This window comes from Sturnira hondurensis, unplaced genomic scaffold (assembly GCF_014824575.4).
Source record: "Sturnira hondurensis isolate 20B ecotype Veracruz unplaced genomic scaffold, ASM1482457v3 Scaffold0000880, whole genome shotgun sequence".
Classification (NCBI taxonomy): Eukaryota; Metazoa; Chordata; class Mammalia; order Chiroptera; family Phyllostomidae; genus Sturnira; species Sturnira hondurensis.
Window position 1 is genome coordinate 4,009,914 of NW_028073511.1, and position 25,134 is coordinate 4,035,047.

Here is a 25,134-nt window from a genome sequence, read left to right on the forward strand (position 1 = left end):
TCTTTCTATTCTGCTTTTTGTTTGGGGTTTGTGGGTGGCCTAGAACTACTGTCTTGGTGCGTCACCTGTGGAGGCAGTGGAGACCTAAGGCCCCTACAGAGTGGGAAGTGAGATCAGAGATCCCTTTTATTTAAACCCAAAAGATGATACGATCATTTAAATAGTGAACCAATCCCACAACTCACCTACTTTATTTTGGATGCAAGGGGAGGTAGGAAGTAGGAAAAACGCTTCCCCAATGATGTAAGCACAGCTGGCTCTCCATACTGTTTGGATCTCGGAATCACACTACCCATGTGGACTGGAAAATCCTCAAGCTGACAGTTCAGTTTGGTAGTGCCTCCAGGCACCTGGCTGCAGCAAAAGCAGGTCTCTTGACACCTGTCCTTTAAACCTAGGCCTCAAAGAATTAGGTACCTCAGATAAGATTTCAAAGATTCTGAGTTTACAATGAAACAGCATGCACACAGGGAAAGAAACCACTATGAGCAAGTCATTAGGAACAATACATAACTGAATCAGACCAGCAAAGACAGATGTAAACATGCAAAGTACAAAATGTCTTATGTTTAATGAAAAAGTATGACAAATGGAAAGGATATGAGAAAAGCACCAGATTAGCTTGTTTAAAACTTAAAAGTGAAAATACAAATTTAGAAACTTCATGGTTAGGCAGTAGGTTAGACACACCTGAAAAGAGGATGACCCGGAAGTAAATCCAAAGATGTTATACAGGTGGAGCACAAGGATACAAAGAAGTGGAGACTAAGGAAATGAGGTTAGAAAACACCAGTGGGGAGGACGATATAAGGGAACTAAATGGTAATGGGGGGAAAATACCAAAACTGCCCCCTCCAAAACGAGATAGAGTGAGGTGTGACATACCAAAGTTCTAGAAGGTGTGAATAAGGCTGAAAATTTTCTAGAATTGAAATTTATAAACCCTAGCTCAGGAAATTCCAAGCAGAAGGGGAAAAAATATTAGATAAAGCACAAATTAACAGGACATCAGGAAGACTAACATCTAAAAAACAGCTATAAAGAAAAGGAAGAGCACACTGGTCAGGTAGCTCAGTTGAGAGCAGTCTTGATACACCAAGGTTGCAGGTTTGATCCCTGGTCAGGGCACACACAGGAAGCAACAAATGAGCACATAAACAACAGACCGATGTACCAATGTTTGTTTCTCTGCCTCTCTAAAATGAAATTAAAAAAAAAAAAAGCAGGGGGCAGGGGAAAGGTGGAAGAAACTAGGCTGTGCCCTGGCTGCTGTGGCTCAGTGGACTGACTGCTGGCCTGAGAACCAGAGGGTCAATTGGTCGATTCCCAGTCAGGGCACATGCCTGGGTTTCGGGCCAGGTCCCCAGTAGGGGCAATGTGAGAGGCAATTGATGTTTGCCTCTCCCTCTTCCTCCCTTCCCCTCTGTCTAAAAATAAACTCTAAGAAAAACTAAACAAAAAAACCCTAGGATGCCTATTGCTTGATACTTCTGGAATGGGGTACAAGATGTTCCAGTGACTGAGACGAAGCATGTAAGCAGACGGCTAAGTACAGGGCAAGTCTGCCTTGCCCAGAGGGAGGAGGGGTCTAGAGCTGTAGGGTCCCCAATGACATGTGACAATGCTATTTTAAAGGCAAAGAACAGATTCTGGCTGATAACAGCAGAAAAAGACTATTGAACTACTAGGTTCACAGAAACACTAAGAAGGTTGGAGAGTAGCTTTCAAAAGTGTGTGTTGGGAAGGGAGGTGGTTCTGAGCAGTGAAAAGCACTCTAATCCTCCCTTGGAACCGGAGTGTTGATGTGAAGATGTTACTGCTGTCACCAAGAGTACGATCCACTTTTCCTCCTGCTTGGCTCTAAATTTAGAAAGTACTGGCAGAGGCATCTGATTAGCCAAGCCTTGGTTACATGATTGCAAGAGGATGCTGGGAAGGCAACAAGTACCTGCTGTTTCACATGGCGGGAGGTGGGCTCTTACATCTAGATTTATGGTGGTGAGTTTCCCAGCATGAGAAGGGGTTGCAGACAAAGGCTGGTCGAGAACACCTCTGCCCACGGCAAGGCTGTGTGGGCTCCCAAGCCTTCAAACCGCGACTTTTCCGTTCAGGGATGCGGGGGAGACATTGGAGAGCTCTGAGCTTCAGTTATGGATTTGTTGGGGTGGGTTTTGTTATTGTTGTTGTTTTTTAATTGTAATAGATTTATCGAGATATAATTCACACATACCATACAATTTACTCATTTTAAATGTACAAGTCAGCAGCCTGCATGCTGAGCTACACCAGCCAGTTTGATTCTGAGTTAGGGCACACGCCTGGGTTGCAGGTCAGGTCCCCAGTGGGGGCCACGTGAGGGACAACCACACACTGATGTTTCTTTCCCTCTCCTTCTCCCTCTCTTCCCCTCTCTCTAAAAACAAATAAAATCTTTTTTTAAAAAGTAAACAAAAAACGTGCCAGTCAGTGATTTTTAGTACACTCATAGAATAGTGCAACCACTATCACAATAAATTTTTAAAAAGATTTTATTTATTCTTTTTAGAGAGAGGAAGGGAGGGAGAAAGGGGGAGAGAAATATCAATGCGTGGTTGCCTCTCACACTTGCCCCCACTGGGGACCCTGCCCACAACCCTGGCATGTGCCCTGACTGGGAATCAAACTGGCAACCCTCTGGTTCACAGGCCAGTGCTCAATCCACTGAGTTTGAGCCAGAGCCACCACAATCAATTTTAAAACATTTCCGACACCTTTCCTTAAGAAGCCCCAGCTCGCTAGCAGTCACTTCCCATTTCTTCCACTTCCCCCAGCTCAAGACGATCACTAAACCATTGCCTCTATTTTGGGACACTTCACATAAATGGAATCAATGTATAGTCCTTAGCGTGCAAACCAGCTGTAGGGATAGGAAGTCAGGCTGTGGGGATGACCTCACAGGGGGTCAGGGTAGCAAACTGCTGTCTACTGAGTCATCCGTGGTTTGCCCTCTGGGGATGGCAAGTTCTGACAGCGGACAAAGAGGCTCAGGTCTTCACTGGTGCCGGCGAGAGAAGGGCCAAGTCAGGACTGCCCCCTGGGTGGCTGAATGAGGGCAAATCAGCCAAGCCAGAGTCCGAGGGTGGGGTGAGATTGTGTGCTAAGGACAGGGGGCAACACAGGAACTGGATGGCAGACAAGAACATGCCAAGTTTGGGGGCCACAGCTGGGAAGTTCTTCGCTTACCAAATGCTAGAGACTTGTCCATTGCAGATGAGCAGGTAGGTCCTCTGTGGGAGACGGAGGGACAGGGTGGCTGAGGATGAATGGAGTTGAACAAGTGCAGGGAGGGAGACCAGTAGTGTGATGCTCAGCCCACCTAGGAGCCCAGGGGGTGGTGGCAGCAGCACAGTGTTTGAGAAAGACCCATCTTGTCCCCTGCAGTGCTGCATGCTTGCCTGGCTCCCAGAGCCCAGGGACCCTCTGGGTTTCTGGTGGAGGACAGGCTCATGAAGAGTGTGAGAACCCAGAGAAGGGCAAAAAGCTCTGACTCTAAAGGCTACCTCAAGAATGGGCATGGCCTGGACCAGTAAGAGAGAGTAGGTCATGATCTCTGGCATGAAGGTGGAGAGGCACCCAGGTGGGACACTACAGCAGCCGGGTGTGCCCTGGGGCCTGCCACAGCCGGAGACTGCTGCTGCCTGTGGCTCTGCTGTGAGGACCAGCGACAGCTCCATGGGGCCACCCTACCATTGAGCAAAGCAAGCACAGGCCCTTTGTGTCCACCCTGTTGGCCCTCTGGTTTGTCACCATGCCCTGGGCACCCTGACTCTCCCAAATCCTGACCTCTTTTTCCCTTATGAATTCTATTCCAAATCTGTCCTGGGTGGCACCCAGTTCTCTCTGGCTTCTGAACCCTCTGTCACCACCTGACTCATCCCTTCACCCACCTCCTTTATTCTGTAGCTTTGTCCTAGTCACCTCTTGGCCGCAAGAACTATGGATTCAGGATGCCTGGGTCACTCCTTCCCTCCTCCCCTGATGGCCTTTGCCAAAAGGCAGAGCTCCACCCCTGGCACTCGGCCCCCCTAGCTTGACCCCTCCTGCCTTGGTGTGGGTGGTGCTGGGTGGGGGGCCATCCTCAGTGCAGCCCTGCCTACCGGACTGGTTGGGGTTTGGCTTTGGTGACAGTGGCCTGCTCTGAACAGCCAGGGGTGGGCAATGAGGAGAGCTCCATCTAGGTCCACTTCCAACCCAGACCCTAAAGCGTCTGGATGGCACACATTTGGCCCTGGGTCCCTTCGAGTGCCCTCTATCTCACTGTCCGTCCCCCTGTCAGCCTTACTAGGGAAGGCACACTCACTGCTGGGTGTGGTGGCCATTGGCAAAGCCTCACCACGTCAAATGTTCCCACACCTGGTGCTCGTCAGAATCCCACAGTGACCGATCCAGTTCCACAAAGAAGGAAAATGGAGCCCTTCTGACCACACCCGCTCTGCGAAGGGGGAGGTCCATCCCTGTCCACTTCATCCCTGCTAGTCATACCTGACTCCTCCACCTTCCTCCCCAGGCTGTCACCCTCACCCTACAAGTGGCTGCTGACACAAGATGGCCTTGGAACCAGAGGGCTCTTCTTCCCATTTAGCCAGGAAAGTGCCCCGTGACCCTGTCAGATCCCTGGTAGTCACCACACAGGTCATGTCCTCCGACTCCTATGTTTTATTTCTGTAGAAAGCCCCAGCTCTGGTCCCATCTCCAGGGCTACCGAAAGGTAGAGAAGCTCTGGGTGACGGTGCAGGATGCATAGGGCACCCCCCGAGATCGAATCTGCAGGGTGTGGAAGGTGAGGGGTGGGTCAGGGCCTGAGGAGCCCGGGTTCAGGGACTTGGTGTGAGGCTCCATCACAGTCACGGGGACTGCATAGGACAGCATCTGGGGCCGGTCATCGTGGCGTCTCACTGTGCCCTTGCCCAGGAGGTGCAGGATGGAGGAGAGGACATCGGTACTGCTGCAGGCAGACCCCCTACCCAGGCTGCTGACCAACCCCCTGGGAGGACATGGGCCCTTCTGCCAAGCCTCCAGCACCTGGTATGGAGAAGGGAGGGGGAACAACAGGTCAGACACCCAGCTTACCCCACATCTCCCTTCCACCCCAAGCACAAGCTGCCAGAGCAGTCAGTTCTAAGGACACCGGGTGCACGCCAACCTCAATCTCTGTGCCTACAGGCACCATAGTGAACCAGAGGCTTCAAATGTGGACTTACCTGCCACTGTGGACCACATCCCCGCCACCCCAAAGCTCCCTCATCCAGTGCCCACTCCCACCTACCAGACAGACAAGCTGATCAATGTGCAGCCCCTGGTCCCCATGGGCCTTGAGGATTCGGACAATGAGGCCGTTCAGAAGGTTCCGTCTCTTCTCCAGGTTCCGGCCATCTTCACCTTCAGCTTTCAGGTAGGTCTGAGGCGGGATGAGCCACACACTACCCCTCCTTGGCCCGGGCTCCTTACTGTCATCTCGAATCTTGAGCACACCTGAAACAAGCACGAGCCACTCGGTGGGGTGACATATGATGAGGTTGACCCTGGCCCAAGCCCCTCTGCCCTAAATACAAACCTCCTGGGACATCCTTTTGCTCATGAAGGTCCAGGGGTCCTCTTGAAGAGGTGAGAAGCCCAACTGCCTGATTCAGCATCTCTGGAGAGAGCCCTGAGAGTGCCAGCAGACTTTCTATGGAGACTTCCTTAGAGAAGAGAAAGGAACATTCAGAGCTTCCCCCAAAAGCAGGACAGAGAGGGTGGAGGGGAAGAGGATGGGAGTCAAAGTTCAGGAAGAAGGGTAAGAGGCAGGGTGGGAGAGAGCAGGGAGGAAGACAGCTGGGCCACCTTCAGGTCATTGAGATACAGCAGCAGCCACATCTGCACGGTGGACACGTGCAGGGTCTGGTCCCCAAACTGCAGCTCAGCCCGGCCCAGCCACGTCCACTGCAGCCGCTTCTGTGGGATCTGCTCTATGGTAGGGTAGCTCTGACCTGAGAAGGACCAGGGAGGAGGAGGGAGGCTAAGAGCAGGGAAAGAAGGGAATTGGGGCCGGTGAGGGTGCGCCGTCGGTTGAGCTTTGCCCCTGCCAGTCTCTGCAGAGTGTGGACACTGTGGGCCCAGCATTTGTGGACACTGTGGTTCCTGGCCCGAGCCTTCTGGAGCTCAGCCTTCTCCGTTGACTCCCACATGAGCCTCAGGCATCGGGGAGCCTGCTGTGTGCATAGCCCTGTATCAGGCAGGCTGATTAGGGCCTCTAAGGAGTTCCTCATCTAAAAAAATTATTTACTTATTTTTGGAGAGAAGGGAAGGGAGGGAAAAACAGAGGGAGAGATATATCAATGAGTGGTTGCCTCTTGTGCTCCCCTTACTGGGGAGACTGACCTGCAACCCAGGCATGTGCCCTGACTGGGGATTGAACCAGAGACCCTTTGGTTCGCAGGCCCACACCCAATCCACTGAGCTACACCAGCCAGGGTGCGTTCACCATTTTTTTTAGGGAGACAAAACCATGAAGGAAGGAAGGACGGGGGCTCCCATTAACTGGAATATCCCTGAGAGAGAACCCAATGTCTGGGACTCCCTGAGGGCAGGTCTGATTCTCTTCCCCCTCCTTTGCCACTGCCGGGCCCAGGATCAGCCCCAAGTGGGGAGCTTAGGTTACAGCGACTGACCAGGAGCCAGACACCTACCACTGAGGGAGAGGCAGCCTTTTCTGGTGGCCTCAGATGCCTCCTGCCTCCATCCTCCTCGCCACCCACAAAGACAGTCCTGGGTCTTATTTTAAGGACAGAAAAGGCAATACTCTGGGGACCTGGTGCATGATAACCCCAAACCCAACCTCCTGCTCTTTCTTCTCAAATCCACCCAACCCCAGGTTCTTCCCCAGTATCCCAACGTCTTCCCAGACCCCAGTTCCCTCTGTCTCCCTCCTTACTCTTTTCGTAGAAGTTGGAATATTGGTTCAAAGTGCCCCTCAGGTAGGAGGGCAGGCAGGTTCTGGGGTTCAGTGTGTGGCAGATGGAGGCAATGGGCCAGCAGCGTGGTGACAAGACTAGCACAGAGACTTCTGGCATTGCCCCTTCATAGTAGAGGTCCTCGTTCTCCTCCTCTTCTGCCGCATCTGTGGCCGCTGCTGCTCCAGCTTCCTCGGCTTCCTCTTCACACTCTCTCTTATGCTCCTTGCCACTGGCCTCATGGCCCGCCTGAAGGGAAGAAACACAGGGTTCCCAAAAGCCAGCGGGCCTCCTCTGGTCTGCTCCATGTTGCTCTTCTTTCCCAGCTGCCATTTGCTAATCCCCTCCCTGGAACCCACCTGTATTTCCTTCTCCATGTCCTCCAGCTTCAGGAGTTCCTGATCAAGCCGCTGGAGCTGGTAGACGTGGAACTGGCGCTGCAGCTCCTCGGAGGTGCGCAGGCTCTGCAGCATCTGCTGGGGGAGGCGGCCGGGGAAGCAGGGACCGATCTGCTCCAGCACGGCCCCCTCCAGCCAGCTGGAGCCCAGGCTCAGGAGACGGTCCGCCATGTAGTGCCTGCAGCACACACAGCCCAGGCCCGGCCTCAGTGTGGGCTCTCGGCACCGCCCAGGCTCCTGGCTCCACCCAGGCCCTCCCGCTCCTGGCCTCCAGCCTGCCTGGACCCTAGACTTCCAGGCCCCGAGAGCTGGACCTGCCCCTGTCATCTGCCTCCCCCGCAACTCTCACTCCCTAGGTCTACACTCACTGGTAGTAATGCTCAAACGTGGTGGCCATCTCCAGGCTGGAGAAAATCAGGACAGTTTCCAGGCACCGCTGCAATTGCTCCAGCATCTCCATCCCCTGGGCCCCACCAATCCGGCTGCCCTGGATCCGCTGGTCAATGTGCCGGGCAAACTGCTCACTCACCTGGGCAGTGGGAAGAGCACAGGAAAACCATGAACTGGCGAGTGGAGGTGGTGGGTGGGAGCAGGGAGACGGGTCCGACACAGCAGATACGAAGGGCTCAAAGCTTCATAAACTGGTCAGCACTTTCATAAAACTCCTTTATAAAGTCATTAACAATTGTGCAAATCAATGTTAAAAATTGTGAAGTGTTTTTCATATTGGAACAGGTTTAAAAGTTGAACTAGTAACAATAATGTGAGAAAATAAGTTCCGTGCACAAAGATGGGCGCGCTGCGGCGTTACTGATGAAACAGAACCACGGGAGGCAACCAGGCAGCCGTGGCTCCTGCTCCCGCTGCCCCGGTCATTGCGAGCCAGGAAGCCTGTCACATCTTCATTTATTTTTATCATTTGCTTCACTCTGTGTCTTCCCTAGAAGATGGTAAACTTTTGAGGGGAAAGACTTTGTCTATCTTCAGCTCTTATGCAGTGTCTGAGACATTTTAAGCACTTGTTAAATATTCATGGGATGATGGCAATGGGGAAGTAAATTATAATACATCCATTAGATGGAATTTATGCACAAATAAAAAGTGAGGGTGAATAGCAACACTGGAAAAGGCTTTTAATGTAATGATCAAGGAAAAAAGGAGAGAGCATTTTAGCTCCTCTTGGGTAAACTGTTAAATCCTGCATTCAAATAGGAGAAAATATATCAAGATACAGCAGGGCTACACGCTGCGGCTAATGATTTTTTCCTTTGAACTTTAGGTAACATGGTCATATGCTGATACATGTCGCTTGTTGAATGGGAAGGGAAAGCTGGGCCACGTGAGCAGGTGGGAACGGAGAGTCTGTGTGGGGAGGCCCGGGGCTGAGGCGAGCTGGGAGGCTCACGTGGGCAGCTTTGAGAAAAGGGAGCTTCGGCAAGGCCCCAGCACAGCCATTCTGCAGCGCCAGCAGGAAGGCTGCCCGAGGCCCGAACAGCTCAGAGCTTGACTTCTGCAGCTTATTAAAGTGTTCGCAGTAGCGTGGCACGAAGTCATCATCCTGCCAGTGTGAGGTCAGAAAAGTGTTCACCTAGGGGGAAAGGGGCAGCGGCGTGAGGAGGTGACCCAACATGCCACCATCACAGTTCCACCCTCCCTCCCTGCACTGGCCCCTGCCCACCTGCTCCTCCACCACGGCCTGCCAACAGCGGGTCAGGTTTTTCAGGATGCTGCTGGGAAGTCCCTGGGTAGCCAGGGAGCTCGAGTCATGGCTTCTGTTTCTGCCCTCTGTGGAGACAGAGGGAGGGGCAGAGGGAGGGGCAGAGGCAAGATGGGGGCAGCCCCTCAGCTCCTTAGTCCGGTTTCAAGGTTGAGCCCTGCGGCCTTTCCTGACATGTTGCCACCCCAAATGGTGCTCCTGGGTGGGAGTGACAAAACAGCTAGAAGGTGAATAGGCTGACCACATCGGGAGGAGTAGGGTGAAGAGGGGCAGAAGCTGTAGTATGTGACTGAGGGTGCACAGGGCTGTACCCCTACCTGAGCTCCTGCCCAAATCCCCCAGTACTCACTAGGCTGAGGAGTGGCCCCCACCACAGCAGGCGCCTCACAGGGCTCTACGTGCACCAGCAGGTGGGTGAGGCGACGCACCCTCGAGGAGAAAGCTGCCGCACGGCTCCGGGGGTTGTGAGCAGCCTCCTGACACTCCAGGTACTGGTCCAGCAGCCAGCCTAGGGGGCTGAGGCCATCCTCATCTAGGGGCAGGGAAAACAAGCCAAGGCAGAGCACATCTCCAGGGAGACAGAGAGCCTGGCAGGACTGGAGTGTGGAGAAGAAGCAACTAGACAGATTGATATGGGGAAAGGAGGTGGCGAGGTCCCTCCCGACCTATGGTGCCAGCTGGCACTGAGAGACATGGGGAAGGAGGTGGCCCCTGGGCTATGAGAAGGGGGCCCTGGGGCTCCAAACGAACATGCGTGTCCCCAAAAGGGCCAAGAGCATCACCCAGGTGGCTCTAGGGCAGAGCAAGAAGAGGCTGGTTAGTGGGTAAATGGTAGGACAGAACAGAGGGCTAGAGGTCAGGGTGCTTACCAGGGAAGGTGATGTTCTGCACCAGGGGGCTGACCAGGGCCTCCCAGCAGGTCTTGCCCAGTGCTTGGGCGGCTTCGTTGTCAGGGAGGAAGCGATCCGCAAAATTCTGCTCCTGGCACAGAGCCCCATTGAGTCTGGAGATGATGATGGAGGAGGAAGGTGTCAGAGAGTCAAGGTGACCCCAGTGACCACCCGGTGACCACCCAGACTAAGATTGCCAGCTCACCCCCAGCAACCAGACCAAATCCCTGCTCAGCACTAGACAACTCCCCACACATTAACTGGCACATCCCACTTGCAGCCCACCAGCAAAATCTTCTCTTTATTGTTTCCTCCCCTCCCCAAACTGCAGAGCATTCCAGCCCCCCACCATGAGCGTTTTAGCTCTCTATCTTATGCCCTCCACAGAACCCACCCAGCAGCCATCTGTAATATTCTCACCCTTTACACACACAGGCACACACACATGCTCACACTCACCTGGAACTCAGGTGCAGGAGGCTCCTGCGGTCCTCCACTATGTCCTGGCTCCAGGCCTGTGCCCGAACCATGTAGAAGAGGCGCGTGTGACGACATAGCTGCTCCCGAAACACTGGCCAGAATGTGGGCTTGGGGCCCAGGACCTCCAACCCTCGAATGCGCGTGTCGATACCACCCTGCAAGGCGCACACATCTGTTCTCACTTGGTCCACACTCTCCTCACAATGGGTTGGAGTCAGTCACACCCTCATGCCTTGCTACTGGAGCTGCCCACAACCCAGGCTGGAGCTCTGGCCCATGCTCTGCAACAGCTGCAGGGCGCAGAGCCCCATGCCCGGAGCCACCCACCACAGCCCGCCCCACCTGCTGGCAGCGCTTTATGCGAATCTGGATGACGGGCCAGAAGCGGTTCAGGTTCTCCAGGAGGATCACCCGGCTGGCAGAGGGCATCACGTTGACCTGCCGGGGGGCAGAGGGGGTTTTTGCCTCCAAAGGCGTGGATGAGAGTGCTGAAAGCACAAGTCGGTTCCTGTCCCCTCACTGTGTCCCTCCCTTCCCAGGCCCTGGCTGTGCAGCGTCCTGATGAAAGGGTGCTAATGCCACCCTCACTACTCAGGGCCTGATGCCATCTCAGAGGCACAGGGATCAAGGACTGCTTTCTACAGGGTGCAAGACAGGGAGGAATGTAGGAGTCCAGGCACGAGAGCTGGTCCTGTCAGGGGTGGTCTAATGACGCAGGGTTCCCTACCAAGTTGAGTTCTGTGTTAGGAGAGCTGGTGCCATCGCCCCCGAACACCACCACCCTGGCCGGCATGTAGCTTGAGTCTTCACTAGCCACCAGCAGAGTCAGCTGCCTGGGAGAAAGGAAGAGGAACCAATTGAAACTGGAACCAGTCATGTCCTTGAAGACAGAGCCAAGGGGACCCTTTGATCATATTCATGGGGATGGTGCTTCCCCCAAAACAATCATGGAAACTGTGGGGAAGTAGAGGTGTGGCCAAGCAGGCACCTGGAGCACGTCACCTGATAAGGACGCCCTGCTGCATGTGCAAGGTGATGTAGTGGGAGCCGGTGCTGCCGTTGGACTCCCAGTAGGTCTTGGGGTTGCGGTCCGTCAGCTTGCTGGCCCGGTGAGGGTTGGAGGACACCTCCACCTTCTCCCAGCACTTGTCCTCCTTCACTTCCACACTGGAGCCTGGGGACAGTGGGGAGGGGTGGCAGTCACAGCCTGGTACAAGTGGAGGGAAAACAGATGCAGGGATGGGAGCGTGGTGGAATGTGGGGACAGGCACAAACCCTGGCACAGATATCTGAGGAACACGTCAAAGAAGGGGATGTTGATGGGTCGGTGGGTTCGTCTGTGGTCTTCGATCTGACCCAGCACCATCTGCAGCCGGAACACCAGAGGGAAGGGGCACAGGGAGGAGGGAGGAACGTGGAGAAACACAGAAATACTAATGGAGGAAGACTCAGTAGCGATGGGACTCCTCCATAACCCTGGCAGAACAGGTCCAGGCGGGGCAGAGGTGCAGAGAACAAACACCCCCAGGTTTACTAGACTCACCTGTCTGCTCCCACTTCAGAAACACTCTCCCCCGCCCCCCCCCCAGTGCTCAGGCTTCTATTCTTACCCACCTAGGAACCCATGAGCTTCCCCGGCCTTCCTCCTGACCTGGATACAGCCTCCCAGGATGTTGGTGGTGAGTTTCTGGTAGAGGTGGGCATGCTTCTCACACTTGAACACCATGTCCCGCAGCTCCTGAGCCAGATCCAGCTTTCCCAGGTGCCTTTCCAGGGCCCTGGAGATGGCATCTCGGGCTCCCAGCTGATTCAGCACCACGGCATAGTCCCTGCTCACCGAGGCCAGGCGGTGCAGGAAGAAGATCAGTTCCTGGAGTACCTACGATGGCAGTAGGAGAGGTGACTAAAGGGGACAAGGCACAGGCCACAAGAGCATCGGCAGCAATGTTTACTTACACCGAGTATGCGCCGGGGGCTGGGGCTACTGCAGTGAACAAGACAGATGAGGAAGGACAAAGACAGGGACGGAGGAGACATGAGGGCTGGGTGGAGTGAGGGATCCAAAGACAACTGCAATGGAAAGGCCAGGAGATGCCCTGTCTGGCTAGGGTTCCTAACTACTGATTGTTTGCAAGAGGAGCGGAGCGCATCTTGGCTTGTTTCTTTTCAGGCCCAGATGTGGGGCTGCATGTTCGGATCCTTAGGCACTACGCAGACACCTGGGGGTGGGGAGGTGGCCAGGAGGGACCAGAGGTGTGTGTGCGCACCCAAGGGAGTCCGCCTTGGAAACTACAATCTGGGTAACAGCCCAAAGTGGATACTGCAGATGCCCACTGTCACCAGGTCCCTAGTCCTCTGCCCCTTCCCAAGCCTTCCATGCCCAGGATGCCATTGTGGCAAGGGACTATGGGATATGATGGTCCCCTTTGCCTCCCCCTTCCCCCACACAGGTCCAGTCAAATGGAAGCCACCGAGGCTCTTGATGCTATATGAACACAACCTTTTGTGTAAAGAAGGATATGGCAAGTGAGACCATATATTTGCGGGGGGCAGATCATGTATATGGGTTTGTTTATATTTACATAGGAAACACATAAGGATATATAAATTAATACAAGTGGTTACCACTAAGGGGTGTTTGGGGGGGTATGAGGAAAACAAGAATTTGGATGGGAGTAAGAGTTCTTGGTGTATACCTTGTTATATCATTTGGATTTGGGAACTGTGTGAATGTATTACCTATTTAAAGAAATAAAATTCAGCCCTGGATGGTGTGGCTCAGTGGAATGAGTGCCGGCCTATGAACCAAGGGGTCGCAGGTTTGATTCCCGGTCAGGGCACATGCTGGGGTTGTGAGCCAGGTCCCCAGTGGGAGGGTGTGAGAGAGGCACGTACACACTGATGTCTCTCCCTTCCCCCTTTCTTCTTTCTTTCCCTTGATGTCTCTCTTTCTCCCTCCCTTCCCCCTCTCTAAAAATAAATTAAAATAGGACTTCCGCCAAGATGGAGGCGTAGGTGGAAACACTGTGCCTTCTCTCACAACCAAGTTTGAATACAACAAAGGTTTAGTAAACAAAGATGCAGCCAAAGAACAGAAAATTGAACTATACTGAAGTCCAACAACAACGAAGCGTTCAACTGGACCTGTAAGAGGGGCGGAGCCAGCAGCGGAGCGGGGTCGGACAGGAAGGATCCCCCGACTCAGGTGCCCAGGCAGCCGGGGTAGGGGTAGCATCGGGCGGACCCAGTGAGGGCGCAAGGCGGCAGGCTGACCGCTGTCACACATTCGCGCGCAGTGGGACAGACTACACAGGCCCCAGAGGCGGGAGGCAGCAGAGGAGGCCCGCCATTGCCCCTCTTGGACCCCACCCCCACATATAGCGTCACAACCCAGCAACTGAGTTGCCCCGCCCTGGTGAATACCTAGGGCTCCGATCTGCATATGTAATAGGCACAAATAGTCCAAAATATGGCTCAAGAAGAACTCAAAGCCCCAGAGCTGATAACTGTAAGCGAAAAAGAAATAGCCAACCTCTCAGATACAGTTCAAAACACTGGTGATCAGGATGCTCACAGAACTGGTTGATTATAGTCACAAATTAGAGGGACATATAAAGGCTAAACTAATTGAAATGAAGGGAAATGCACAGGAAACCATAAGTGATGGAAAGCAAACTGGGACTCAAATCAATGGAGTGGACCAGAAGGAAGAAAAAATGACCAAACAGAAAAATGTGAAGTAACAAGAATTCAAAAAAATGAGGAGAGGCTTAGGAACCTCCAGGACATCTTTAAACGTTCCAACATCCGGATTATAGGGGTACCAGAAGGGGGAAAGAAACAGCCACGAGTGGAAAACATATTTGAACAAATAATAAAGGAGAACTTCCCCAGTCTGGCAAAGGAAATAGATTTCCAGGAAATCCAGGAAGCTCAGAGAGTCCCAAAGAAGTTGGACCCAGGAAGGAACACACCAAGGCACATCATACTTACATTAGCCAAGACTAAAATGAAGGAGAGAATCCTAGAAGCAGCAAGAGATAAGGGGACAGTCACCTACAAAGGAGTACCCATCAGACTGTCAGTGGATTTCTCAAAAGAGACCTTCCAGGCAAGAAGGGGATGGAAAGAAGTATTCCAAGTCATGAAATCCAAAGACCTACAGCCAAGATTGCTTTATCCAGCAAAACTTTCATTTAGAATGGAAGGGGAGATAAAGTGCTTCTCAGATAAGGGCAAGTTCAAGGAGTTCATCATCACCAAGCCCTTATTATATGAAATGCTAAAGGGACTTATATAAGAAAAAGAAGACGAAAAATATTAACAGTGAAAGGACAGCAAACACACAGTTATTAACAACCACACCTAAAACAAAAGCAAACCAAGAGGACAGCTAGATCAGGAGTGGAACCATAGAAATGAAGAACACATGGAGGGTTAGCAACAGGGGAGTTGGAGGAGGAGAAGGGGGGAGAAGGCACAGAAAATAGCATAGATGGTAGGTAGAAAATAGATAGGGGGAGGGCGAGAATAGTGGGGGTAATATAGAATCTAAAGAAATTGAGACACATGGTCATAAACTAAAGAGGGGGGATGGTGGGGGAGGGTGTGTGTAGGGGAATGAAGGGGGGAATAGAACAACTGTAATGGTGTAATCAATAAAATATATTTAAAACAAAAAACGAAAAAATAAACGATAGCTTTACTGGGAAAAAAATAAATAAATTAATTAATTAAAATAAAGTCTTAAAAAAACTAAAATTCAATTTTAAAAACAAAACCCACATGGAAAACACAGAGGCTCCACTGTGCCCTGCAGAGCCCCACCCAGCAGGTCTGCCTCCTCAGAGGCTGCCTTTCTCCTCTGCCTTCAGCGTCTCCCCAGAGCAGGGCAGGGTACCTCTCGGTCAGCGTCTGGGGACTGCAGGCAGGCCACGCAAGCATCCATGGCCTCGTGCCAGGGCAGCAGCAGTGCTTCTGGGAAGTCCACCAACCGCGTCAGGATTCTGGGGTGCAGGGGAGGAGGAGAGATGTGCAGCGAGCCTCGGAGACCCCTCTGACAGCCCCACCTCTCACCGCGCCATCACCTCAGAACGGCCAGGTGCAGGGCCTTGCTGGCCGCTGGAGTATCGAGGCTCCGCATCAGCGCAAGGAAGGGCTGGGGCTGCCGCTGCAGCAGCAGCAGCAGCGACTTGACCTCACTCTCCTGGGTCCCCTCTGAGCTGAGGGCTTGCTCCAGATCCAGGACAGTTTTCCCAGCTGGCCCGTGACCCTCCACCAGATGTTGCAGGGGACTGCAGGGGCACTGTGTCAGGGGCTCTTCTGCTATAGGATGGGGGAAGTCACAGGGTTGGCTACTGTTAGTGACGTAGGAATCAGAGAAGGACAGATAAGTAACTCTCAATCTTGTTTCCTAATTTCTCCTAAACATGTCTTTGATTTGTTTGGTACCCCTAAAAGGTAGGTTTGGGGATCTCATTGTATCTCATTATGTACTTGTAAGACAACTTCATGACAAATTTTATATTGTATATCCTTAAATTTGCAAAGGAGCTTCCTGACTACAGAAAAACAGAGCATTTCCCTGTATCTAAAAACAAGCAATAATTTGTTTTTCTCTACAATGAAAAAAATTAACTGCTGGGAGTGGGCTTTTTAAGGCTTTAAACATTACATCCTCCCTCAGTCTTTGGAAGGAGCACAATGTCTGCTTTTCTCATTCATCGCTCATCTAGAATAAGTTCTGGCTTGTTCCCGAGATGCCATCTCTTCCAAATGAGACTGCACAAAACCCAGCACAGCCCTCGCTCCTACGCTCGTGCCCTCCTGGAGGCCACTCCGCAGAGCTGCTGTTTCTGTTTGGTGCCCCACCTTTCACTCTGGCCGCATCTGCTGATTCCTGAGGCTGGGCCTGGGCTTCCAGCAGGGACGGGGAAGTAGGCTGCCCTGCCAGGGCCTCCAGGGCGTGTTTCCTGTAGACACGGCAGTTAAGCAGGTCCCTGAGAGTGCTGTCATCGAGTCGCTGTGGCAGGGCTAGCAGCAGGTCCTGAGCCAGCTCCACGGGAATGGCCAGCTCAGCCAGGACCTCGTCATCCAGAATCTGTCATCGGGGAGAAGCTCTCAGTGCAGGCATCCCTGCCAGCAGCGAGGCTCCAGGGCTCCTTGGCAGGGGTAGGCATCTCTGCACATGCCTCGCCCACCCTGAAGCTCTCATGGCTGGCAGCTGGCTCCTCCCAAACAGCTCGCCAACACCCCCAGACATTTTAGATCCTTCCCCTGCAGCCCCTCACACTGTCAATCTGCCCACCCACCCTGGGCCTCTCAAATGCTTTGTCGCAGGGCGACCCTTGCAGTGGAGACCTCCAACTTCCGTGTCTCTGGGCCGGCTCTACCTCCCTATCCAGGTTCTCCTGCAGGATCTGGAGAACCTCCTGATGGGCAGGTCTGTCCAGCTTCCTGATGAAGAAGAGGAGCTCCCACCACTCAGCCTGGCTCAGGTGTTGGTTCTCCTCAGTGTCCTCATCCTCGGGGGGCACGCAGGGCATGGCATCGAGCTCTGTCATGGGCCTCCACCGCCAGCAGGGCAGGGCTGTGGAAATAGGTCACAGGGCAAAGCGACATCACTGCCCACCCAGCCAGATTGCTGGCCCCGTGCTCGAAGCTTACTGCAGCTTCCTCCTTGGGCTCACCTACACCCTGGGTGCCACTGACCACTGCACCCTGGTACTCATCAGCCTCAACCATGTCCTCGATGTCTTCCTCAAAACCCAGAATCTCCAGCATGTGCCAGTGTACCCAATAGGTGAGGCCTGTTGATCCCCACAGCACCTGGAAGACGTGGGGGGAAACAGCAAGGGAAGGAGAATAGAGACCTCACTTAAAGACTGGCTGTGGACCAGTGATGAGGACATATAGCCCTCAGGTGACCCTTGTCCAGGTTTGGAAAAACCTTCCAAATAGCAAAACACTGGCATAGGGAGAACACGAACACGCTCTGCCTCATCTTTTCACCCATCCTCAATGGCTTATGCCCCTACACTTCCTCCTGGCATCAACCACCCTGCCTCCCCAACCCCAGCTTTTGGGAGAGCCTTGCTATATCAGTTCCTTCCTGGGGGTCTTTCTGACCTCACAGACTCCTAAACAGATCTTCTCAGCCCTTCCAATGCCCCTGTTCTCAATTGCTGACCCCCCCTTTGACCATTTCGATTCCCTTGGGATTTTCTCCTTGGGTGACCTTCCAGAGCCCCCTGCATGGAAGCCCCAGCTATGTGTCACCCAAAAAGATCCCCAATAGTGTCCCACCACCATGCGCTGGCTCACCTGCACAGGGGGCACGCCACTGTTGCTCTGCCGGAACTCGCCCTCGTCCCCAGCACTGATCTCCTCATAATCATCCAGCATCCGCACCCGCATCCCTGGCTGCAGCGTATCCCGCACATACAAGGCATAGGCATTGCTGCTTGCGAACTCAGAGCGAGGGCGAAACCGCCTTGACCTCCTGAGAGAGGCCTGGGCCTGGGTGGGGGGCAGCCTGAGGCCTGCACCTGCCAGCGGGGGCTGGAAGATAGAACTGGAGGACCGTGCCGAGGGCCCTTGTCTGCTTGCGGCCCAGTCCCAGCGCATGACCTGCACCAGCTCTGAGATCAGGGTGCCCATGGCCATGCTGAATTCCAGCTCTAGGCGACCCCTCTCCCCACTCAACTCCTCAGGTGCAGAGCTGTTCTGGCCTCCTGGTTCTGCAGCACTGTCATTCAGTTGATCCAGGAGGGAGGTAACATGCAAATAGTGCTTCACAAGGGAGAAGAGCAGCCTTCCCGGGACCTGTAGGACACAACCTTTGGCGTATATCCGCTCTGTCCAACCTTTAGCCCCCCTCTCCACACCATCCTCTACAGAGAGGTGTAAAGGCCTGGCCCCTAGATTTCCCTAGCTTCACTCCCAGTGCCCCTGACAGAATACCTGCGGCAGCTGAATGCCCTCGAAGGACACGGGGTGTTCAGAGAGTGTGGCCTGTGCAAACAGAGCCAGCAGAGCACAGCGGCTGTCAAAATCCAGGTGTTTCTCAATGGCCTCTTGCTGGCTCAGTGACAGAAGGATCTGGGTCCGGGTCCCTGTAACCCACGCCCCAGTCAGTAACTGGTCCCTAACCTCAACCTTCCCAGGCATCTCTCCTAGATCCCCTTACTCCCTTGGTCCAATCCTTTTTCCACCTCACACTAGGAATGCTGTGATTTGCTGATTTGCTTCAAAAGACAAAACTTCCATAGAAAGCCAATTAATATGAGGTTTTTGGACACTCAGTCTTTCCTCTTTCTGCAGACATGCCCATACCTACCTCCCCACCTCCTTTTCTTCCAGTTCTGAGAGAAGAGCAACAGATCTCCTATGTACTGATGAGATCACACTCCTGCTACAGTGTCCTGTGAGGCCCTAAGCCAACCCAGCCCCTCTCCTGGTCTCCCTTCCTCTGCACACCACTCCTCACCAGCATCATGAGAGGCCAGGGCTTGTATCATCCGGCCTGCGCTCCAGCGGATCTGATAATCAGGACTACTCAACATGTGCATGAGCAAGTCCAGGACCCTTGGGTCTTTGAAGACCCCCACGAGGGGCTCGATGCTGGCATAGGCGCTGAGCACGTGGACAGTGTGAAGCAGAGGAGCAGGCGGGACGGTGCCCACACACTCCTCCAGCTGCCGAAGGGCCCTCTGAATCAGGGACTTCACATCCGTTTCCATCTCCCCCAGCACAGATTTGTCCAGAGTCCCAACCTCCCCTGCAGTCTCCTGGGAAGGCCCAATAACTTGGCCATCCTCGCCCAGCATCTTGTGGCAGTTGGCATAGATCTCATCATTGGACATCCATAGCAGGATGTGATCAGCCTTGCAGTCCACTTGGCCTCCTTCCCCATCCTCCCCACGTCTCAGAATAAGCCAGCGGATCTGGTACTCAGGATGCCCATCGTGGCCCACTCGCTGGCGGATCAGCTCATCAGGATAGGCATGCAAGCCGGGCCCCAGGGGCAGTCTGAATTCCCTGTAGCGGAGTTCCCCCACCATCCTGGCACCTGGGGCAGACAAGAAAAAGAGAACAGGCAAGCGAGAGTGAGAGGGGAGGTCAGAAAATCAAGGACCAGCAGGAGAGGGGAAGCTAATGTGGCACCAGCTGCTGGGCTGGGTGGGGTAAATAAAGCAAGGCCCAGGAGTTGCCTGCTGCATGCTCAGTGGGGCCAGACCCAAGTAGAACACTGGGGTGTTTGTTGTGAGAGAATACACAATTTGGGGGCTAAAAGGAGGGTCTAAGGCCCTATAGCCTAGAGTGGATTGGTTTGGAGCAGTGGGAAGGGGACAGGTGGGGGCAGCCCAGAGCAGGGTGTGTTGGGCAGTGGGATGCTGAGGAACGACACCAGAGTGTATGTGGTAAACTCTGATGCTTGAAGCACAGGAGTGTGAGTCGCAGAGGAAGGAGACTCAGAGAATGAGTCGTTGGGTAGGGCGCATGGCGCCACGGATTGGGAGGGGCTGGTGGGCTGCAGGCGCATGTGACTGGAGGCACTGGAGCAGAAAGGCCAGTGGGGGCAACGCAAGACCCCTGACAAAGTCCGCAGGAGACCCGGTAGGTGAGGGGTTGGAGGCTTGGTGGACAAGGGTCACAGGCAAGAGGCTTGGTGGGCGAGGGTCACAGACCCGAGAAGCCGAAGCGGGGCGCACGCGCGACCAGGTGGGGGTGGGTGGCCGGAGGCAGAATAAAGGAGAATCCCGAAGCACAGTGGAATAGGGGTACGCGAGGTCCGGTGCGGGGAAAGCTCGGTGTGGGCTTGTTGGGGGAGGAAAACCCAGGATAGAAGCAGGGGGCCGCGGTGGGGCTCTGGCCACCTCAGAAGTCGATTGGGGTCCCGGTGAGAGAGGCCTGTCCTTCTGAGCTAGGGACGCAGCGCAGACGATGGCGGCGATGCTGGCTGGCAGAGATTTGGGCTCCGCCTGGGCCCCCCAAGGGGGTCGAGGTAGAGAGGCGGGAGGGGGCGTGCCTTGCAGGACAAGCGTTGGGGCAGGGGGTGTGGCTTGCAGGGACTCAGCGCCCAGAGGCTGGGCCACTGTCACTGCCAGGGCGTGCAGGCCTGCTACAACCCTTCATGCCACCCACCCAGTTCTGGGGGCTGAGCCACTGGCCCAGTGGTCTGGCTGATTCCACTGCATCCCGAGAAAAGGGCCCTGGGGCGGAGCTGTTGGGTGCCACCTTGGCAACGCGAGGCCCCACCTCCTCCTCTCCACCCTATCCTCTTCCTTTCCCTCCTCCCACCGGAAGTGCCTTCTCCGTTTTCCCAAGTCAGCTTTGTAAGACCTTGTAGGTCTTTTATGACTCCCTCCTGCATTACTTGTGAAGGAACTGAAACGAAGCGGTTGCAGCCGCAACAGTCTTTGCCCCGCATCATCCTCCCCTTTCTCCTCCCCACACATTTGTAAGCTCCGTTCTTTTCCCCGGGTCCAGTATTTACCATCTCCCCTTCCAAAACAACAGTAACAGATAACAAATGAAGTCATTTTATTATAATCCAGGGGTATCAGCTTTGGGCAGCGGCTGACGGCAGCTTCACATAACTCTTCATTGGGGGCAGCGGCCTAATCTTTCGGCCAGCCCAGCCTCCCTTGCGGTGCCACAGCCCACTGGAAGGCCTCTTGCCCAGCCAGCGGTTCCGGCCAGCCTTGCCAATGACCCGTTTGTTGTGATCAACATTGGATACTCGGCCTACTGTTGCTATGCACGATTCCAGCACCTGACAGAGAAAGCAGATGAAGAGAATGCATCGTGTGGGGGAAAAGCCTGCTAATGTTGAGGGCAGGACTCTTGGGGAGGTCCTGACACTCAGTGAGAAGGGAAAGGACAGGGGAAAAAGCACAACATAAGTAAGCCTGAGTGCAGGTCCTACAGAAATTGAAAACCGAAGAGTTTTCTACACCATTATGGTGACAGCCTGACTAAGCATTCCCAGTCACTTCATGCAGCAGACAAGGTCAGACCCAGCTCGGGGTGGTCCCTAACACAAAACACCTGGGAGCTATGTGGGCTAGGAAAGGTACATTCCAAAAATTCCTCCCTTGTTGATCCCTCCCACTTATACCCTGTACACACCTGCATCTGCCTCTTAGAGGGCAGCTGGATGATGGCTGTCCCATTCACCTTCCGGAGCAGCACCCCACATGTCCCTGGGGAGGGAGAAGCAGCTTGGCCACCTCCACAAAGGGCAGCCTTGCCCCTTAGGAGCATATGCACTGAAGCAGGATGCATGCCATGTTTTAGGTAAAAACACAAGCACTTCTTCATTTTCATTTGCCTTTTTTTTCCCTTCTTTTCCTCTGCAAATGGACCAGATGCGGGCCCATGGCCTCATAGAATTGTGACCCTAGTTACCCCCGGCCTTCCAAATTATAAGACCCCAAGCAGCTCCTTCTTTCATACCTGCAGCTCGGATATACTGGGCCCCTCGGCCTGGCTCACTCTCCACGTTGTTGATCAGGGTCCCAATGGGCAAGGCCCCAAGAGGATGTGCATCCCCTTCCCGAGGAGCAACTAAAAGAGAATTTTATCAGCACCAGAACACTCGCAGCCTCTCAGCCCAGGCACATCTGGTGACCATCTCTCACCTGCCATTCGGCCTATGTGGTCAGAGTTCAGGATTATATTTCCAGCCTGCATGTTTTCTGTGGCAATGATCCAGCGTTTCCGGCTGCCTCCAGCAACCAGAGCTATGTCTGCTGACCTGTTCAGGACGAGTGACAGGTGAACAGACCATCTAGGCAACCCCACATCTTCTGAAAAGCCACAGAGCAGTCATTCAGTCATGCTATCATCACCCCATATCGCAAACTTGCCTACAGGGATCATAGCGGACAAGGATAACCTTCTCCTCAAAGGGTCCTGGCTTGTCTTCCTCCTCCGGCCGGAACCGAAGAAAGTCAATCATGCGGTAACGTTGCTTGTGGCCCCCGCCAATACCATGCACTTTGATTCGGCCTGTGGTCAGGACAGGGAGGGGGCATAAGCCAGGTCAGATGAACAGGCCTGTCTTTGGCAGGAAGAAGTGTTTCCCAAGATTGTGACTCAAGCAGAAAATGATAAAAAAATTTACAGAGCACAATGGAGTAAATGGGGATGGGGAAACACACACACCTTGGTAAAAACATAATTATATGATTATTAAAACTGTGTAAAACCTCCAGATAAATTCTTTACAAATTACTAAGTTCAGTAAGTTTACTGAGGGCCATATAAACAGTACTCTATTTCAACTGTTACAATTTTTTTCTTTTTTCTTAAATTTATTGGGATGACACTGGTTAATAAAATTATGTAGGCTTCAGGTCAACTGTTGTCAGTGTCTGAAGGGTGTGAAGAAGAATGCCATGAAACTTGCTGTGTATGTCCAGTTTTCTTCAATTATCTAGATTGTCTTTAGGAACACGGACCACCTGTCTATTGCTTTGTATTCTATGCTCTCATTCTTAATTACATACTATATGTAGGAGTCTGATAAATGTGTTTTAATTACATTCCTCTGCCTGTATCAATATAAAGAACCAAGGTCCTACCATGTTTTTTCTCCTTACTGCTTAAATCCTCTTGCCCTTGCTCCCACCTGTGTGGTCTCGGCCCCCAGACTTCCTCATCTTCTGTGGTTTAATGGTGTACTTTGTACGACTCTTCCAGGACACAGACTTGGCACCAAGGGCCTCAGTGGTAAGGATTGGGCGGCAAGGTAGCAAAAAGGCAGAGGGAAGCTGAAGGAAGCCATTGTTTGTCACCTGGAGATAGACAGAAATCTTTCACTTCAAAGCTAATTAAAGAAGCAGCATCACAGAACGAAGGGACAGAGCAGAAACCAAGTTTAGCGTGTAGCACACTTCTTCCTGGAAATGTCCCAGATTAGCCGTCTAAAAACTTTACCCTTCACAGCTTGTGCAAATACCAGTGTGCAATGTTTACCCAGGTGTGTGTTGATTACCTCTTCTCATTTGATCCTTTCACCTCTGAAGTATTTCTATTCTATAATGGAATGTTCTTCTCTTGATGCTCTACTAAATCTGGCTCTATTCTCCGCCTCCAGGAAGGAGAAGCTTTTCCTTGTCCAAACAACTCCCTTTTCCAGATCTGGTAACTTCCACACATCCATATACCACCATCAGCACCAATGCCTTTTGCCAATCTGCATTATATTTCTGGGGGTTTTTTTTTCAGATACAAATGGAGAAAAGGGATCATTTCTGTCTTGTTCCCTGCTATATTCCTGGATTTCACAGAATAAGTTTTGAAGTTTAAGTATGCATCTGCCAAACTCTACCATCATCCTGAGAGGTCCAGAGCAAGACTTCAACAACTCTTTTCTGTGATTCACGAATTGCCCACTAGGGACCTTGTTACCTTCACCTTAGGCTCCTATTTTTGGTACCTTGACCTGCCTTGACCTGTATTTTTTTTTTAAAGACTTTATTTATCTTTGGAGGGGAAGGGAAGGAGAGAAGGAGAGAAACATCAATGCATGGTCGTGCATCCCCTGCTGGGAACTGGCCCGCAACTCAGGCATATGCCCTGACTGGGAATCGAACCGCGGTTGTTTGGTTCGGAGGCCCGGGCTCAATCCACTGAGCCACACCAGCCAGGGCTAACCTCAGCATTCTTAATGGTTATAATGGTCAAGAGCTCAAGCTTTGAAGCCAGACCATCTAGCTCAAATAGTTGGTGTATGGCCTTGGATTACTCATCAGTTTTCTCACATGAAAATGGGAAAGTTTTTGGCTGGTGTGGCTCTGGGGATTCAGTTTGGGCCTGCCAGCCAAAGGATCGTCAGTTCCATTCCCAGTTAGGGTACAGGCCTGGGTTGCAAGCCAGATCCCCAGTACGGGGAGCGCGAAAAGCAACCACCCACTGATGTTTCTCTCCTTCTCTTTCTCCCTCCCTTCCCCTCTCTCTAAAATAAATGAATAAAATCTTTTAAAAAATGGGAATCTTAATATAAGGTGCAACTAACTAACTTAGAGTAGTTGAAAAGAGTTCACTTATTTAACACCTCTATTACTTAAGCCTGGCTTATGACAGGCACCCAGTAAGTGCCAATTATACTGAAACCTGTACAACCGGTTCTCTGCAAAGCACTTTCACCTTCAATAACTCGTCTGAGGAATCCAGTGGCCCTGTGAGATGGCAACACTTATAGAGGAGAAGGCTGAGGATTAGAGTGATTTACCTAACACCACGGGCCAGCGTGACTACTGACTAGACTCGTATCTCTGCCTCCCATCCCCGGGGCCCCCATCTCCAGCGGCCCGAACAGAAACAGACTCATTTCCGGGTAAGGTGGATTACCTGGGCGGCCGGGACCAGGCTCGGGCCGGGGGCAGCGGCAGCCGTGGACGCCAGGCTCAGAGAGTTCAGAGCACGGGTCAGTGCCCGCAGGGCCATGGTCCACTGGGCTTAGCACGCCACCATTACCTTTAGACAGCAGTCGGGCGCTCTGGAATGATGCTGAGGACACCCTTCGTGCCGTCGCTTGGTCATGACGTAGAAGAGGAGGAGGGAGAACCCGGGAGCGAGCTGTGCACACACCTCCTTTCCTGCCTGCGCGCGGTCAGAACCAATCCTCTGGCGGCTTTAAGGTCGCGTGACTGCGGAGCAGGCCCCCG

General features: G+C 53.1%; 2 protein-coding genes across 8 annotated transcripts; both read right to left on the reverse strand.

Moving 5' to 3' along the window:
* Positions 1 to 4,675: 4,675 nt before the first annotated feature.
* Positions 4,676 to 20,717, reverse strand: CUL7 (cullin 7). 6 transcript variants are annotated; one of them, XM_037053166.1, is made up of 26 exons: positions 20,603 to 20,717; positions 18,945 to 19,526; positions 18,419 to 18,570; positions 17,780 to 18,280; positions 17,146 to 17,284; positions 16,849 to 17,045; positions 16,328 to 16,556; positions 15,544 to 15,781; positions 15,357 to 15,462; positions 12,108 to 12,335; positions 11,732 to 11,822; positions 11,459 to 11,630; positions 11,184 to 11,289; positions 10,799 to 10,894; positions 10,436 to 10,611; positions 9,956 to 10,089; positions 9,436 to 9,618; positions 9,048 to 9,154; positions 8,775 to 8,957; positions 7,738 to 7,898; positions 7,331 to 7,547; positions 6,953 to 7,220; positions 5,863 to 6,008; positions 5,594 to 5,720; positions 5,306 to 5,511; positions 4,676 to 5,061 (listed from the first exon to the last, which is right to left on the reverse strand). In XM_037053166.1, the coding sequence occupies exons 2-26, from the start codon at positions 19,516 to 19,518 to the stop codon at positions 4,738 to 4,740; spliced, it is 5,061 nt and encodes a 1,686-aa protein (XP_036909061.1). In that variant the 5' UTR covers positions 19,519 to 19,526; positions 20,603 to 20,717; the 3' UTR covers positions 4,676 to 4,737. The 6 variants fall into 6 exon arrangements, with proteins under 6 accessions (XP_036909061.1, XP_036909069.1, XP_036909077.1 ...); XM_037053174.1 differs by lacking the exon at positions 20,603 to 20,717 and adding an exon at positions 20,335 to 20,569 and having other exon boundaries at positions 15,544 to 15,778; XM_037053182.1 differs by lacking the exon at positions 20,603 to 20,717 and adding an exon at positions 20,335 to 20,569 and having other exon boundaries at positions 8,775 to 8,927.
* A 269-nt stretch (positions 20,718 to 20,986) lies between these two features.
* Positions 20,987 to 25,098, reverse strand: MRPL2 (mitochondrial ribosomal protein L2). 2 transcript variants are annotated; one of them, XM_037053269.1, is made up of 7 exons: positions 24,944 to 25,098; positions 23,094 to 23,259; positions 22,330 to 22,471; positions 22,102 to 22,217; positions 21,917 to 22,027; positions 21,590 to 21,663; positions 20,987 to 21,233 (listed from the first exon to the last, which is right to left on the reverse strand). In XM_037053269.1, exons 1-7 carry the CDS (start codon positions 25,007 to 25,009, stop codon positions 21,021 to 21,023), a joined length of 888 nt encoding a protein of 295 aa, XP_036909164.1. In that variant the 5' UTR covers positions 25,010 to 25,098; the 3' UTR covers positions 20,987 to 21,020. The 2 variants fall into 2 exon arrangements, with proteins under 2 accessions (XP_036909164.1, XP_036909156.1); XM_037053261.1 differs by having other exon boundaries at positions 24,818 to 25,004.
* Between the last annotated feature and the right edge of the window lie 36 nt (positions 25,099 to 25,134).